Source organism: Electrona antarctica (assembly GCF_951216825.1).
Source record: "Electrona antarctica genome assembly, chromosome: 17".
Classification (NCBI taxonomy): Eukaryota; Metazoa; Chordata; class Actinopteri; order Myctophiformes; family Myctophidae; genus Electrona; species Electrona antarctica.
The window spans coordinates 39,766,378-39,785,014 of NC_136798.1; the positions used below are offsets into that span (position 1 = coordinate 39,766,378).

Consider the following 18,637-nt stretch of genomic DNA (forward strand, 5'->3'; position numbering starts at 1 on the left):
TCAAGTTTCAGTTTATTTATTTTATTGGAGACAGTGGGCCGGTACAGAGGGTGTAAAGATGAACCGATATGAATCGGTTATCGATTTTTAGCAAAAACAATGTGACTACATTGTTACATACATCAGTTTATACAGGTTGTGCAGAAGTCCTCTCATTCAGCTTATCTTGCATCTTCTATGAGAGGGCTGCAATGTAAACAAACAACGACCACACTATTTACAGCACAGACAGTGCAGCATCAAATTACAATTTTGGAAGATGTGGGTAAAGAGTATCTTTCCAGCCACAACTCTGCACTGAAGAAAAAAGAAAGAAACGTGAACGTGCGCAAAACGTTCACAACTGGCAATAAAGTACGCATTTTATAATTAGGCTCTCGACAAGACTATGACATCATTTCGGAAAGGCAAGCCATGCATTGGAAAATTGCTGTAGGAAAAATGCCCGACAAAAAACCAAGCAGAATGTTGTGGAAAAATGCCATCAATATTTACCCATCACCGGAGCACACTTCCATTCATTGAAGTAAATCATGACTGTTTTGTCCTGTTTGGATCCCTAATTGTCGTCTGAAAACGATTTTGCAATCAACAACGTTGTTTTTTATGATAGCTATGGGCATAATATATGATTGCAAAATGTGCACATTTATTTATTTATTTATTTATTTATTTATTTATTTATTTATTTATTTATTTATTTATTTATTTATTTATTTATTTATTTATTTATTTATTTAATGATTTGACCATAACACTCTAAATGAGTATTCTACTAGTCTTGTAATCAGTGAAATTAGTCATTCCATGATGACATTTTACTAGACGATTGATTAGTCACACAAATAATTGTGATTTACAATTTAATTGTGATTCAAACTATTTATTTTTGGGCATTGAACTTTGGAACGGTATAAATAAAAATACATTTCCCCCCTTTTACAAAGGCTTGTAAACAAACATTTGGCAGATTTGACCAATAACTTAAATAGCGGTATACAATGAAATTACTGACAATAAATAATGTACTATGGCCAAATAGGACACACTTAAAAAAAAAAAAAAAAAGTGGAAATAGCATATCTACGAACGAAGGTATCACGATGTGTCACATCGTGACACGTTTTGACCGAGAACATTTTCAACAGTTGAATTACATACATACATACATACATACATACAAAAAATAATGCCAAACAAGAATTGATCATCTCAAATAATAGCGATCAGGCGACTACAGTATGTAATAAGTGCGACAGGCCTAATGACATATCAGTAGTGCAGTCATCTGCGTCGTCGCCATTGCGCCTCACTCTCCCGTCTTCCGTTGAGTGACGTCGAAGGTCATCATAATATCCATGCTGCCGGACTCCTCGGACGACGCGGCCAGCTCCAGCTTCTGCGGCGCCCTCCCCGTGGGCACGTCCGCCTCCCACACCCCGCTGACGTTTGGCTCCAGCTGGGTCCACTCGCCGTCCTCCGCGATGATGCTCACCCTGCGCGCCCAGGACACCCTGACCCTGAAGCGCACCTGGGAGAGAGGCTCCAGGAGGCCCGTGCGGGGCTCCAGCAGCTCGCAGCCTTTACCCCAGATGGAGTAGACATGCGGGAACGGAGGCCCCGGACGAGTGCAGCTGTTCCTCACCACAAAGTCACACACAGGGCTGAACTCATTATCTTCGGGAGACGTCTTGGCGTACAGCCCCAGCCGGTAGACGCCTGGCTTCGGCAGGCTGACGCTGACCGTCACCTTGCTGTCGCCGTAGGCGATGAAGGTGTGGCGTTCGAGGCTGGAGGTCGTTCTCGTCTTGTTCTCGTCCTGTTCCAGCACGGCGAGAATTTCCAGCTCTTGCTGGTTGCGGAAGGTGATGTCACATTTCCCCTGCCGCGTGCTAATGACAGCCCCCGTGTGGTTGAACCCGGAGAGCCCGGCCTCCTCCGCGCACGTCCCCGGACCGCACGACGAGCACAGGTTGGAGGGGAAAAGCTTGTCCGCGCCAACCACCTTCCCTTGGCAATGCAACAGGTAGTTAGCGGCGTTCTGCAACTTGGCACCTGCGTTGTAGTCCCCTACGAACAAGGACAGGCGGTAGAAGCCACGCAAGGGGCAGAGCACGTGACACGTGAGGCGGCAGGGCTGGATCTGGGTGGCCAGGCAGCGCTCGGCCACTGCAGGCTCCAGCTCGGGATGCACCAGCTTAGCCACCACCGTCAGGGACCTAGAGGTGTTTAACACCAGCTCAAACACGCCCGCCTCCACCTCGGCTACTTCGCTCCTTTGGTCGCTCCCCGCCACCCCCAGGGACCCGGCCTTGGGCTGCATGCCCCAGGAACTAAAGGGGTTGTCGGGGATCGCCTCCCTGGCTCTGGTTGTGTTAGGGCACTCTACGGTGAAGGAACAGACCAAGCTGAGAGTGGTGGCTGCCAGTTCTGGGCTGGCGAACACCTCCACATCGTACGTGCCGCTGGAGGGAGGACGTATCTTCAGATTCATGCCACGGTCAGAGTAAGTGAGGAATCCGTGGGAGTTCAAGCCGGAGTTGGAGTTCTTGGAGTGTCTGTGCTGCAGGTTCTGCTGCTGACTGATCTTGTATGTGAACTTCATGGGCCTGGAGAAGCCCATGGACACGTTGGCCTCACCGTCAACTGCATGGGGAAAACAACCATGTGATTTTAGCGTCAACGACTGTTCACCAGCACCTGATAAGAAGCTCTCTGTGTTTGCGAATGAAATCCGTCACCTGTGACTACTTTGTGGTGTTGTGGTTGCAGGCGGCTGAGGCCCATGGTGTAGAAGGCTGCGGTCCTTTCCACCCTCTTCTCAAACTCCTCCAGGGTCATCGGTGGCTCTAAGAGCTGCCATCTCTCCTCTACGGGGAAGTGGGAGTCGATGAACTCCTCTGGCTCCGTCAGGAAATAGAAGTCATTAAACCTTGAAGGGTGTACAGATCACAAGGCACAAGGCTGGGTTGAGAATCAGCTCGGCGCTGCAGGTGATAACTTGTGGTGATGTCCTTAAGCATTGACCCCGCCTCCCTTTGCCAACCCCCTGCCCACTCTGAAAGCGGCCTTCCGGAAACAGCAGTTTGGCATTGTGGGAGAAAGTAGAAACGCGAGAGAAACAATTGAGGAAGAAAGAACGGAGAGAATGGAAGACGAGTCAGAAGAGTTGGACATGCGTCAGCGAAGATGGCGGTTGTTTGTGAGTTGTTGGATGAGATCAGCTATTTTCATTATTAAAAAACATCAGAATGTTAAAAAGTAACAGACAAAATAAGACAAAAGGCCTTTTCCGACGGGGAGCGACTGACGCGCCTACAGTAATTCAATGCAAGAGTGCGTGCGCGGAGAAGTTGAGGTGCTATTAGTACGCAAACATATTTGCATGGGCATGGTCCTGTGATATTTAGACCTGGATTGTGGTGACCTTTTGTTCACGCTACGCCCCTACCCAGGCGACAACGCCTGCGCCACTCGCCCCTCCCCCCCCCCCCCCCCCCCGTCTGAAATGACCTTTGGCTTTGTCAACCTTTTCTCGAAGATCTTGCGCTCCATGTCCACTGTCCCTGCACCCCAGCAGGAGTCTATGAGGAACCACTGTCCAGCCAGCAGCACAGCGTTCCAGGCGTGGCCAGGCTCCGCATTCCTCAGGCTCTGGCCCGGGCGATGTTCAACACCTTTACTGTGTCTGGAGACCTCCTGGCACCCGATACCCACCTCCCTGCAAGGGGACAACCAACCGTGGACAGTCATTGCCTCTGTGTTGGATACAATTCCAAGGTTATTATAGTTTTTCAATAGTTGTTATATTTTTGAGGGGCGCTAGCCCCTCCTATATTCAGCTATAGTGTAGATTTCCGTCTTATACAAACATTAAATTCCCATTGACAATGAATGGAGAATTGACATCATATGTGGACATGCAAATCGGCTATTTTCGTCCTACACAAAGATTAAATTCTAGGCATGTAACGATTCACTCAACTCACGATACGATTCGTATCACGATATGAGGTTCACGATACGATTTTTCACTACATTTTAAACAAAAAATATTTTCCAGAAAAATTAGTTTTTATTTAATTTTATATAATTGATCTCCCTCCCAAAGCTCCCCTCTAGTCTACAGTGCTCTACTACTGAAAGTGACTCGGTCTCATTTCTCTCCAAAAGCACTTGAATATGATGGAATGTGATTAAAGCTCACATTTCATATCACACACCATATTTCACTAGCCCCCCCTAAAAAAACAAAATAAGTTTCCAGGTGAGTTTACCTGCACATTTGCAGACAGAGGCTGGAGTATCCACAGCAGACACCCTTGCCTGCTGCGATCACCTCCTCCGGAGTACACAGCATCTGTGTCTGGCCCAGGTACCCACTGACATCATATTCTATGATGACATCACACAAACCACATCATACTCTATGATGACATTACATAAATCACATCATATTCTATGATAGGGGTGGTGGCTCAGGGCTAGAGTGGCCGTATGGGAACCGCAAGGTTGCCAGTTCAAACCCGGGCTCCCCCAGAGTTAGTGTTGAAGTATCCTTGAGCAACACACTGAAATTGCTCCCGATGTGCAGGTTGGTGCCTGGTGTGGTTTCCTCTGTCATCGGTGTGTGAACGTGTGTGTGAATGGGCGGTGTATAAACGTGTGTGTGAATGGGCGGTGTATGAACGTGTGTGTGAATGGGTGAATGTAATGCACATGTCTATGTCATGCGCCTTGGATAAAGGCGCTATATAAATGCACCTTTTACCATTTTATGATGACATAACAGAAATCACATCATACTCTTTTCAGGCTGCGCCCCCTAGTTTAGGAACCGCTGATGTAGTGACCATTATACCCAGTTACCCACCTATGTATAGTGGCACAGCCACACCCAGATGTAGTGAACTACATTACCCACCTATGTAGTGCCACAGCCACACCCAGATGTAGTGCACTACATTACCCACCTATGTAGTGGCACAGCCACACCCAGATGTAGTGAACTACATCACCCACCTATGTAGTGGCACAGCCACACCCAGATGTAGTGCACTACATTACCCACCTATGTAGTGGCACAAGCACACCCAGATGTAGTGAACTACATTACCCACCTATGTAGTGGCACAGCACACCCAGATGTAGTGCACTACATTACCCACCTATGTAGTGGCACAAGCACACCCAGATGTAGTGAACTACATTACCCACAGTGGCACAGCCACACCCAGATGTAGTGCACTACATTACCCACCTATGTAGTGGCACAGCCACACCCAGATGTAGTGAACTACATTAACCACAGTGGCACAGCCACACCCAGATGTAGTGAACTACATTACCCACCTATGTAGTGGCACAGCCACACTCAGATGTAGTGAACTACATTACCCACCTATGTAGTGGCACAGCCACACCCAGATGGCCCGCAGTGTCTCCAGCTCTGTTCTGGTTCCCTGTGTGATGCTCTGCGTTATCCTCTTCACATCATACACACGCTTCTGCTTCAGCTGCATGGGCGCATACACACCAACACGCCAACATGCACACCAGACAGACATGCAGCTAAAATGTATATACAAATATATATATATATTTTTAGTGAAATATCCCTTTAATACAATAGGCCTATAACTTATACATTTGGTGTGGTTGTACTTTTCATAGTGCAGCTTTAAACAAGCATATCATTGCTGTTGGGTGGAAACCCATTATTTCCAGATTCCAATTCAAAAGTAGCCGATCTACAAGCTGTGTGACCCTGCATGACGAAGAGGAGGGCTCTGCCCAACGCTTAGGGCAGTGATCGGTTATAACTGTTATAGGACATGAATCACCGGCTTATTTCAAAACTGGTCTGATAAAGCATCCATCAGGAAACTTCAAGTGGGGATAGATTAGATAGATTAGGCCCCATTCAAATGAGGCCTAAATTCGCACATTCGCCGTTTTTTCTTTTTTACAATACATATACAGCCTATAGGCTATAGCTATATTTGTATTGGTTGGTTGATGACATTTATTAATTATTGTGTTCATATTCTATGCGATGTTGATGAATTGAACACATTGGCCACAAAGGAAGCAAGTGCTCATGACCTTTTGGGGTTATCCCTTTAGCCTAAATGTTTTAAATGTGTTGACTAATAAGGTCGATCAGTCAATCAATCAATCAATCAATATATCAATATATCAATCAATCAATCAATCAATCAATCAATCAATCAATCAATCAATCGTTTCAGAGTCTCTTAAAAACACTGTGTTGTGAAATTTCATTTTATCTGTGCCGGTTAATGCTTTTTTGTTGCCTTGTTTTAAACTATAACTGTTTTATTTTATTGTTTGAACTGTTATTGTTTCAGTGTTATTTAGCAGAATTAGCACCTTTTAACTATGTTTTGAAAGGAGCTTTATAAATTAAGTTTACTTATTTACTCATGCAGAATGAGACGGCAGAGGAAAAAGTTCAAGGTCCTTTTTTGGAGCAGTGCAGCTACTTAGTCGGCATTATGTACCAATACATTATTCATTTGTTTGGCCCCACAGTGTATACAGTGTGATTTGTTTTGAGGGTACTGAAATATTTCTATTCTTTAATATTTTAATCAGGAGGCCACAAGGGGGAGGTAAATTCCCATCGAAGAGGTGTTATTCACTGGGACCTTTCTCCTTTGTACATAATAGTGATTTCTATGTGTTGATGACAAGTATTATTGTAAATGTTTGTATGCTATGTTGATACATTTAATACATAGGACCAGAATGGAAACCAGTCCCCAGGACCTTTTTGTTTGTTTGTTTGTTTATTTCAACATTTAAGCCTAAAGGTTTTACTGTACCACATGCTGTTTACATTTCTGACTAATTCAATCAATCAATCAATCAATCAATAAATCAATCAATCAATCAATCAATCAATCAATCAATCAAAACCTTTTAAACTAGTTTTTTTTAAAGCAGCACTATGTAACTTTCCTATTCTACTATACTCTTGAACCCCGTTTTGAACATGAAAGTGCGTGCGTGCGTGCGTGCGCGCGTGTCCCTCACCTCTGCCCCTGCCCTGACGGCATGCGCGTCGACCCTGTGGAAAACTTCTGTGCTTGTGAAGAGGTCTTTTCGACGCCTCCTCCTCTTGACCGCCACCGCTGGGGTTGTTGTCCTCTGTCCCCGCTGCAGGCTGTTAGACCTCTGCACTGCAGCTCCATCTACCTCCGTCGTCTCCTTCCTCAGCGCACTCTTCTTCAGCACAGCGTCGCTTATCTCTGTCTCGCTGCCGGAGGACAGCCGCCTCTTGGCTGCAGGGACTGCACGGCAGTGTTGTTTTTGGCAGCAAATTTGGATTTTAGTTTTAGTCATAGTCTTTTGAATAGTTCTCATTTAGTTTTAGTCACATTTTAGTCACCTGGAATGTGTTAATGTTAGTCTCGTTTTAGTCGACTAAATGTCATGAGATTTTAGTCGACTAAATCTACAGTTGATTTAGTCGACTAAAATGTATTTTGGTGGGCATTGATGCCGTCGTGAGGACTGTTTTTACACTTGCTCACACTTGCTCACAAGCTCACAACGCGTCGCGCTGCGACGCGTTGTGAGCTTGTAGATCGGCTATTTTCAGCATGCAACCAAGTGTAAAATGACTTATACTGGATCTCTTGTCCACTAGTCCCTTCCTAACATTTTAGTCTAGTTTTTATTTGTTGACGAAATTGTCAGTATATTTAGTCTTAGTTTTAGTCATCATAGCACAGTTTTCATTTAGTTTCCATTTAGTTTTCTTCAGTGGAAAAAGGTAGTCGACGAACATTTTTCGTCTTAGTTTTAGTCGACGAAAACAACACTGCTGCACGGGCAATATTAACCAACAATTATAGAATCAAAATCTATATTTTATCAGAACTAATTATAATAACCGACTTAATCTTGCTCATAATAGGTTCATTGAACCTATATGACTATACTGTAATTATTAAGATTAAATCAAGGAAAAAGTGGCAATGTGAATTTGAAGGTATTACGTCTCAAGTCATAACAGCAAAGGTACTAAGGATACAGTCCTCTTGTGTGTATGTGACTAAACTAAACTTTCAGTATATTGTTCAGAGCTGCACATTCCATATTATCATCGCTGACGGGTGGAAACCAAGGGGCAGTATTATGCGTGTCTTAAGTACCAGGTCTTATTACTTAACTTAAGACCTGGAGGCGTGGTCAATGCTGTTTGGCCACTCAGAATAGCCAAATGGCATTGATCACGCCTCCAGGTCTTAAGTTAAGTAATAAGACCTGGTACTTAAGATACGCATAATACTGCCCAAGTGTCCAATATGATGAAAACCAGTGTAGACCAGTGATTCTTAACATGTTTGAACTTTTCAAGAGGGGCCTGCTCCAGAAAAGGTGGAGAACCTCTGGTGTAGACTGATAACCACCATATATTATATATATTATCATATTTCACCCTATATGTATGTCCAATGTCTGTCATATTGAACTTGAACATATTGAAGTCAACTTTACAGTTGTGCTCCATATCATTTAAGGTTGAACATATTGAAGTCAACTTTACAGTTGTGTTTTAATGTAAGGTTGAACATATTGAAGTCAACTTTATAGTTGTGTTATATATAAAATGTAAGGTTGAACATATTTAAGTCAACTTTACAGTTGTGTTTTAATGTAAGGTTGAACATATTGAAGTCAACTTTACAGTTGTGTTATATATTAAATGTAAGGTTGAACATATTGAAGTCAACTTTAAAGTTGTGCTGCATAATGTAAGGTTTTCACATGTGCGAGAAGGGCACTTCAGAGCATACAAGTAGCCTAAAAACCTCACTGTTAATTTAACTCTGAGGGTGTACAAAACAATTCAGACCAGTCTGAAGTGAGTGGTGCAACAGCGCCCCCTGTTGGTAGGGACGTAGGTAGGGACGGACATTGCTGTTCCTTGAATGACCCGTGCCATCGGCCGGTAGATGTGAGTCATGACATATGAGCTGTTTTGTCTTTCTAAATAGCAGATTGTCCAGATAACCCTAGCGATATTTGGTGCAGACCCAATAGCTCCCTCACAATGTGAGCTTGTACTGTAGGATATGGCATTGTATCACAGATGATAAGAATGTCTGCTTTGAAAACACTGGACGACTTTTTTTTGTATGGCTTTATGACTTCACGACTCTCAGCCTTCAACTAGTTGTAATGCAAGGTTGCTTTTGGAGGAACAATCGACAATACACTTTTATGAGGGAATTATGAATCGTGCACGGCGATTCATCTTGGAATGCATTGTTTTCCCACCATTCTGATAAACAGCAGGTGTTCTAGTGTAACCATATTAATAATGGAGCCATTAACATATCTCAGCTGTCGGGCAGAAAGCCGCTATCTTAAAATCTTACGTTTTCAAATTTGACCCTCTGCAAATCTGCAAGCCCACGACGTGTCACATCATTATGCGTTGTGAGGTTTCTGCCGGTGATGAAGTAGTGAAATCATGAAAGCTCTTACCTGTCTCACTTCTAGCAGGAATGGTGCTGCTGCTGTTTGTCCTGTTGTCATCTTCTTCCTCATCACTGTCTGGTGAGTATCCAGCGTTAACAGCTTGGTGGTGGACACTCTAAGGAAACAGGTCAATTCCACATTTGAATGATCTACAGCACAACCATTTGTAACTTTTAAGTTTGAAATGGAAAAACAACCTTCGCCGTATCATTTCATATAAACACCCTAAGGGCATGGTCACACCGCACCGCACCTTTATTCTACCTATGAGGGTGGATTCTGCCAGTGCATTTCTTCTTTCTTTTTTTTTTTATCCCTCAATTTTGCAACCCATTTTTTCACAGTGTTAATTATCTAATGTAATCCTGGGCGCTACACTTCCTCTGCCAACCTGACCTCATACTTCCTTCTATGCATGAGGAGTCCTTTTCACCTGACGGGAGAGTTTCTTTCTTTCTTTCGTTCGTTCTTTCTTTCTTTCTTTCTTTCTTTCTTTCTTTCTTTCTTTCTTTCTTTCTTTCTTTCTTTCTTTCTTATTATTTTTATCCAACAATTTGTGTAACCCATGTTTTCACCCAGTGTCAATTATCTAATGTTATCCTGGGCGCTACAAATCAAATCAAATCAAATCAAAGTTTATTTGTATAGCACATTTACATTGACCGAAGACAAACCAAAGTGCTGAACAAGAGCATGTAAAAACAAGAACAGAGCAACAACAAGAGCATATAAAGAAAACAAGAACAAAACAAAAACAAAAACAAAGCAACAAGTGAGACCGGAAGTATAACCAGACATGGTATAAGAAGGGTACGAGTTTTCAGGCAACATTAAAAGCCAGGGAGAAAAAGTGGGTCTTTAGGAGAGATTTAAAAACACCCAGGGACTGGGCAGAACGAATGGGAAGGGGCAGGGCATTCCACAGTGTGGGACCGGCCACAGAGAAGGCTCGGTCACCTCTAGTGACACATGAGGTTCCAGGCACAATCAAACGCAGTTGGTCAGCTGACCTCAAGGGTCTGGCTGGGACGTATGGTTTAATGAGCTCGCAGAGGTAAGGGGGGGCATGCCCATTACTACACTTCCTGCCAACCTGGGGAGAGCAACGGACTGACTTCATGCTTCCTTCTATATGCATTGAGAGGAATAAACAAACAAACAGTACAATAATTTGAGCCTAAATAATGCATATGGGACATGTTTCAATGGTTTTGTGCTGTCAAATATCAAACAAATATCTTACCTGATTCTTGTTCTTGCTGCCATCATCATCGATGGGACCTGTTATTCAATTTAAATGTATGCATTAAAGGAGTAGTTCACCCAAAAAATGACACATTAATTGAGTACCACAGACGAATAACAGTCTAAGTCCACACTATTGATCCATAATATATAAATGATAGATAAGGGTTCAGGACAACGAGGCCTTTTCGTGGAGGGGTCAGTCTGAAATTTGGACTTAGACTGTTTTTGGTACTATTAATTACATGGAGCCTTGAATTCATGGAAAATTCAAGGAAGCATTTTTTGACGCATTCCTGAGCCAATAATTTGATGACTGTCGGAAAAATGCTAATGTCATCAAATTATTGACTTAGGAATTCAGTATTTTGTGATGGTTTCTGTTTTCCTTATTAAAGTCAGTGTAATTGAGCTATTCGATTATTACAAATATCTATTTGTTTTGGCTGAGATTTTTTCCCCACATCTGGTTCCTGCCTGTAGTATTTGCCTCCTATAACAAGCCAATCAATCATTCAGATGGTGGCGACCAGCGCCCTCTAGTGGTTGACATTGAAATCACAAAACTAAAAACTAAACTGACTCTCGGTGCTCGTTCATGCGTTCACCCCGGCGCTTTCATGAATGCAATTATGATGATGTTTTAATTTAGGCCCCAAAATTGGCTTTTCCAACCCAAAAAAGGGGTGAAAAGGGAGTATGCGCTGTCTGAGCAACTCCATGCAAGTGGATGGGAGGGGATTTCTGGTGCCATCTCTATTATTTATAAATGGGGCAGTATTATGCGTGTCTTAAGTACCAGGTCTTATGACTTAACTTAAGACCTGGAGGCGTGGTCAATGCTGTTTGGCCACTCAGAATAGCCAAATGGCATTGATCACGTCTCCAGGTCTTAAGTTAAGTAATAAGACCTGGTACTTAAGACAAGCATAATACTGCCCCATGACTCTGAACCATAGAAGAGAAAGGCGAGCAATCTCGTCCTTGGCACACAAAGAGTTAAGGTTTGTACCTGTCTGACGCGTGTAGACATTGTCCTGACGTGTAGACAGCTCAATGCAGCTGATATCTGAAGACTTGTTGTTTTCAGCATCTGATTTGCAACAACAACAACAACAACACCGCCGCTGGAACCATGACCACCAAGACCGCTTTCTAGTAGCATCTCCTCCTGCATCTCCTGTGTGGGCCATCTGAAACATACACAAGTAACATTAGATAAAGATCATGGCAAACTATAAAGTGAGTCAGAAAATGTCTTAAAAGTACAATTTCACCTATTTTCAACCTCTCTTCATATCTATGAAAATGAACTTGTTTGCCAAGTGAAAAATGTGAATTACGGTCAGGTCGTAGAGTATTCAAATTATGCCTTTTATCACCAAGCCCCTATTTTTTCGCTAGGAAATATGTCACAATGCTGAATATAAATACACTCAAAATGCTATTTCATGTTTTTTCTCAAACATTTTGGTCTCAGGGCCCCTATGAAAGCAATAAGGTACACCCGCACACTGTGTATTTGCCCCTATGAAAGCAATAAGGTACACCCGCACACTGTGTATTTGCCCCTATGAAAGCAATAAGGTACACCCGCACACTGTGTATTTGCCCCTATGAAAGCAATAAGGTACACCCGCACACTGTGTATTTGCCCCTATGAAAGCAATAAGGTACACCCGCACACTGTGTATCTGCTCGGTACATGAGTATTGTCTTATTTAATGAAGCAACGTTTCGGTCCCTCCGGACCTTCCTCAGGCATAACAAATCATTTTAACAGAGTTACTTATATACTAACATTTGAAAAAGAATCAACCAATCACAATAGACAGAGTAAATTCAGGGGTCTCAGGGCCCCTGAATTGTACCAGCTCAGTGGCCTTGTGAATAGAATGTCCGCCCTGAAACTGGGAGGTCAGGGTTCGATCACCGGCTGAGTCATACCAAAGACTCTGAAAAATGGCACCCAGTGCCTCCCTGGTTGGCACTCAGCATTTAAGGTTGGAATGGGGATTAACCCCCTGCAACATACTAGCGTCATGTCCAGGGGGTGTACTTGTACATTAAGCTGCCTCACACTACAGAAACAGGAGATAGGCTCCTGCCCTATGGCGTGGAAAGGCTTACTTACTTATACTATACTGTTCCTAAATATGTAAATCGGACGCTATAGGATACAGTATGTCAACAAGGAAACATTGAGAGAATATCAGACAGATTGAACTACTTTACACTATATTGATGAATTCCAAATATTATCAAAGCATAAACAAAACCTTGGTTTATTTTAATACAAGCCACATTACATGCATGGTAGCTTCTGACTCACAGATGCCCATATTTATTTCTACAGCACACCTACTTCTAATCAACCCGTGGGAACCTTTGAGCCTATCGGTTCCTGTAAGAGTCTGTCTGTGTGTGTGTGTGTGTGTGTGTGTGTGTGTGTGTGTGTGTGTGTGTGTGTGTGTGTGTGTGTGTGTGTGTGTGTGTAGCCTGGCTCAGCCAGACTTCATCCGTCCCTATTGCATATGCATACAGTATGCGCAGTGGTATATTAGTATCGCAACGCGAGGCTAGTGAGCGTGCGTGCGTGCGTGCGTGCGTGCGTGCGTGCGTGCGTGCGTGCGCGTGTGTGCCTAATTAGTTAATACATTGAGATACAGTAGTGTATGTTTGGATGGATAAGCTATGTGTAAATACTGTATGTAGATACTTAGTATATAGTATATAGTTAGTAGTATATAAGTAACTCTGTTAAAATGATTTGTTATGCCTGAGGAAGGTCCGGAGGGACCGAAACGTTGCTTCATTAAATAAGACAATACTCATGTACCGAGCAAATACACTGTGTGCGGGTGTACCTTATTGCTTTCATAGGGGCAAATACACAGTGTGCGGGTGTACCTTATTGCTTTCATAGGGGCAAATACACAGTGTGCGGGTGTACCTTATTGCTTTCATAGCGGCAAATACACAGTGTGCGGGTGTACCTTATTGCTTTCATAGGGGCAAATACACAGTGTGCGGGTGTACCTTATTGCTTTCATAGGGGCAAATACACAGTGTGCGGGTGTACCTTATTGCTTTCATAGGGGCAAATACACAGTGTGCGGGTGTACCTTATTGCTTTCATAGGGGCAAATACACAGTGTGCGGGTGTACCTTATTGCTTTCATAGGGGCAAATACACAGTGTGCGGGTGTACCTTATTGCTTTCATAGGGGCCCTGAGACCAAAATGTTTGAGAAAAAACATGAAATAGCATTTTGAGAGTATTTATATTCAGCATTGTGACATATTTCCTAGCGAAAAAATAGGGGCCTGGTGATAAAAGGCATAATTTGAATACTCTACGACCTGACCGTAATTCACATTTTTCACTTGGCAAACAAGTTAATTTTCATAGATATGAAGAGAGGTTGAAAATAGGTGAAATTGTACTTTTAAGACATTTTCTGACTCACTTTATAGTTTGCCCTGATCTTTATCTTTATCTTTATCTTATGTCTTTTTGTTTCCTCCTTTTCTCCCCTTCTCTTCCCTAACCATTCCTGTGCATTTATACACAAACATTTCCTATTACTTTTGTGCCTGTTTAACACAGACAATACAAATATATTCAAATAATAGTAATTCTATAAACAGTGGTTCTCAAACCTTTTCACATCAAGGACTGCCAAAACATTGTGTTAGTGGCCAATCTACAAGCTTAATTGCAAATCAACTATTTTCAAATTGGCAATGCTGTACAGTATACATGTATACAGTAGGGATTAAAGTGATTTTATGCTATATGCTAACTCATTTAGCTGGGGGCCCCACTGGAACCCCCTTTGAGAATCATTGTATTAAAACACTGGTTCTCAACCAGTGGTCCTTGAGGGGGTTCCAGGTGGTCCCCATTCTAAATGATGGAGAGTTGGTAACCAAATTATTAGATATTTAACTCTTGAGCGCGTACAATGAAACCAAATGGACACTTCCATTGTTTTAATTTTACGCTCTCAAGAGTGACTTAATTTACACAATGTCTATACACAATTAGAGCTATTTTGCTATTTTGATCAACGCATTGTGAGCTTGTAGATCTGCTATTTTCAATTCAATTGCTTATTATACATTTAAAAACGTGAAACTGGACATTCTGTGTTCTATACTTTTGGTACTTCAAGTGCATTATGCCAATACTTTTGTAATTTTACTCAAGTACATTTTGAATTCCGGACTTGTACTTTTACATAAGTGAAAATTGTGAGTACTTTTGTTTCCACCACTCCCGTTTTGGACATACCAGGTTTCCACCAGACAGTAATAATAATATGGTACAAACACACTCACCCTATAGTGGACGTGTGGGTCCTTCTCTCCTCTTAATAATGATATGGTACAAACACACTCACCCTATAGTGGACGTGTGGGTCCTTCTTTCCTCTTAATAATAATATGGTACAAACACACTCACCCTATAGTGGACGTGTGGGTCCTTCTCTCTTCTTAATAATGATATGGTACAAACACACTCACCCTATAGTGGACGTGTGGGTCCTTCTCTCCTCTTAATAATAATATGGTACAAACACACTCACCCTATAGTGGACGTGTGGGTCCTTCTCTCCTCTTAATAATAATATGGTACAAACACACTCACCCTATAGTGGACGTGTGGGTCCTTCTCTCCTCTTAATAATAATATGGTACAAACACACTCACCCTATAGTGGACGTGTGGGTCCTTCTCTCTTCTTAATAATATGGTACAAACACACTCACCCTATAGTGGACGTGTGGGTCCTTCTCTCCTCTTAATAATGATATGGTACAAACACGCCCACCCTATAGTGGACATGTGGGTCCTTCTCTCTTCTTAATAATATGGTACAAACACACTCACCCTATAGTGGACGTGTGGGTCCTTCTCTCCTCTTAATAATAATATGGTACAAACACGCCCACCCTATAGTGGACGTGTGGGTCCTTCTCTCCTCTTAATAATATGGTACAAACACACTCACCCTATAGTGGACGTGTGGGTCCTTCTCTCTTAATAATATGGTACAAACACGCCCACCCTATAGTGGACGTGTGGGTCCTTCTCTCTTAATAATATGGTACAAACACGCCCACCCTATAGTGGACGTGTGGGTCCTTCTCTCCTCTTAATAATGGTACAAACACACTCACCCTATAGTGGACTTCTCCTTGGCTCTGTGTTCCTCCTCCAAATGGAACGTGAATAATAGCGTATTTACTCTCTCTATTTCCTTCTGCACCTAACACCACGCCTACTTCTCCTAATCTATACCTCACACACCTGTGTTGAACTTTGCCCTCACCTTTCCTGTAAGTCAGCCGTACTTTCAGTCAGCCATGCGCGCGCGTGTGTGTGTGTGCGTGCGTGCGTGTGTTTGTGTGATTGATTGAAGTATTTATTAACAGTTTGGAGAATTACAGTAGCACAACTTAATACAAAACTGTTAACTGTGGACGACACCATAAAGACAGGTGGTTCCCAAACTTTTTCATGTCAAGGACCCCCAAATTGACACTAATTAGCCCACGGACCCCCATTTGAAAAACATAATGCCAAGGACCCCCATGAGAGAAGATTTGTTTCAAGGACCCCCAGTTTGACGTGCATTAGTCTACGGACTAGGGGTGTGCTGAAATATCGATATGGCGATATATATCGATACGTCCTCCCGTGATAAATAATCAATATTGATTATTAAAATACCTATAATGTTTTTTTTTGAAATTTGAAATGTTGTTCATAATGAAGTGATGAACAACATGTTTAGAAAAGGAGGAAATGACAGCTAAAATAAAGCAAATCCCACTCTCAGATTCCCCAGCAACCAGAAGTACTGAATTACTGGATGGTGATTTGCCCAAAGTCTCCAAACAGCTTTGTGGGAATACAAAATGCAGATTTTTTTCAGTTCCAAGTATTTTGTAGTTGCAGATATCGTGATATATCGTTGATGAAATTTCATACAATATATCGATATATCGCAAATATCGCAATATATCGAATATCGTGATATTATCGTTATCGAGGGCCTAATATCGCAATATATATCATATCGTGAGGAACCCATATCGTCCCACCCCTACTACGGACCCCCATTCAATGGCATTTCTATCTCTGGGGCCCCCAATTTAGATTATAAAATCAATGTTAATTTAACTCTGAGAGTGTACAAATGGAACCAAATGGACCTGTGAGGATCCATTTGGTTCACGGGTCCATTTGGTTCCATTTGTACACTCTCAAAGTTACAGACCCATAAGGGTCCATTTGGTTCCATTTGTACACTCTCAGAGTTACAGACCCATAAGGGTCCATTTGGTTCCATTTGTACACTCTCTGAGTTACAGACCCATAAGGGTCCATTTGGTTCCATTTGTACACTCTCAGAGTTACAGACCCATTAGGGTCCATTTGGTTCCATTTGTACACTCTCAGAGTTACAGACCCATAAGTGTCCATTTGGTTCCATTTGTACACTCTCAGAGTTACAGACCCATTAGGGTCCATTTGGTTCCATTTGTACACTCTCAGAGTTACAGACCCATTAGGGTCCATTTGGTTCCATTTGTACACTCTCAGAGTTACAGACCCATTAGGGTCCATTTGGTTCCATTTGTACACTCTCAGAGTTACAGACCCATTAGGGTCCATTTGGTTCCATTTGTACACTCTCAGAGTTACAGACCCATTAGGGTCCATTTGGTTCCATTTGTACTCTCAGAGTTACAGACCCATAAGGGTCCATTTGGTTCCATTTGTACACTCTCAGAGTTACAGACCCATAAGGGTCCATTTGGTTCCATTTGTACACTCTCAGAGTTACAGACCCATTAGGGTCCATTTGGTTCCAAACTATCATTTAGCTGGGGACCCCCTGGAACTCCCTCAAGTACCCCTGGGGGGGCCCCGGACGCCACTTGACCATCATTGTTAATTTATGTTTCTGCTTTTATTCTTTGTTGTGTTTGCTCCTTTGTGCCTTGTTTTAACTTGATTGTTTATGTTGTTGTTTTTACTGTACAGCACTTAACTGTAACTTTGTTTTGAAAAGTGCTTTATAAATAAAATGTACTTACTTACTTACTTTGGGAACCACTGCCAAAAAGCATTACACTTGTTTACAATATAGGGTCCACCATTTTCAATTCATCATAACATTTTGAGATGTACAAATATACAATTCTATATAGCCAAAAACAGGAAATCATCACAGAGGAGGTAAAAAGGGGGAAAAAGACAAAATAAATAGGCCTACAGAGGGGGAAAGGGGTGGGTGGAGGATTCAGATTTTACGGGGCCAGTTTCGAATTGCAGCCGTCCGTAGGTTTTTGCGGTCTTGTTTCCATCCAGAACAGCAACAACAATTGATATAATAATAATAATAATAACAATAACAAAACAATAACAACATATTACATTTCTCTAAACATGAGACATATAGCATGTACAGGTTGGGGCCGAAGTAAATCAGAAGGGTATAATCAGGATAAGGCGGTGGGGGCGATCACCTCCTCTCCCTTTGATCTGCTGACAGGTGATATTTTTAGGCCTGTCTTGAAGGAAGCCAGTGATTTGCTTGTTTTGAGGGAAGGGGGGGAAGGGCATTCGCATTCCACACCTGAGTAGCAGTGCTGTGGAAGGTGAATTTTCCCATATTTGTTTTATATTTGGGTGGCACCATTTCGGGGACTGCCCATAGATCCGAAGTCCCGTTAGTCCGAACACGCGGAAAGGCTCTCGAACATGCGAGCCACTGAGATCGTGTGAACAGCTGAAGGTACTAGTAATACTGATAGATTATGTGTTATGTGAAATAACTTCATACTGTACTGTATAATTC

The 18,637-nt window shown here is 42.5% G+C and overlaps 1 protein-coding gene across 1 annotated transcript in view; it reads right to left on the reverse strand.

The window, feature by feature from the left end:
* LOC306941119 (uncharacterized protein) overlaps nt 1–18,637 on the reverse strand; it is a gene marked incomplete at both ends in the record, with an annotated part of 30,577 nt that overhangs the window by 3,755 nt on the left and 8,185 nt on the right. Inside the window, 9 exons of the mRNA XM_079526433.1 lie at nt 1,314–2,646; nt 2,742–2,932; nt 3,530–3,721; nt 4,278–4,395; nt 5,402–5,516; nt 7,060–7,307; nt 9,523–9,631; nt 10,760–10,797; nt 11,896–11,954. Coding sequence (XP_079382559.1) covers nt 1,314–2,646; nt 2,742–2,932; nt 3,530–3,721; nt 4,278–4,395; nt 5,402–5,516; nt 7,060–7,307; nt 9,523–9,631; nt 10,760–10,797; nt 11,896–11,954 — 2,403 coding nt within the window. The remainder of the gene's footprint in view (nt 1–1,313; nt 2,647–2,741; nt 2,933–3,529; nt 3,722–4,277; nt 4,396–5,401; nt 5,517–7,059; nt 7,308–9,522; nt 9,632–10,759; nt 10,798–11,895; nt 11,955–18,637) is intronic.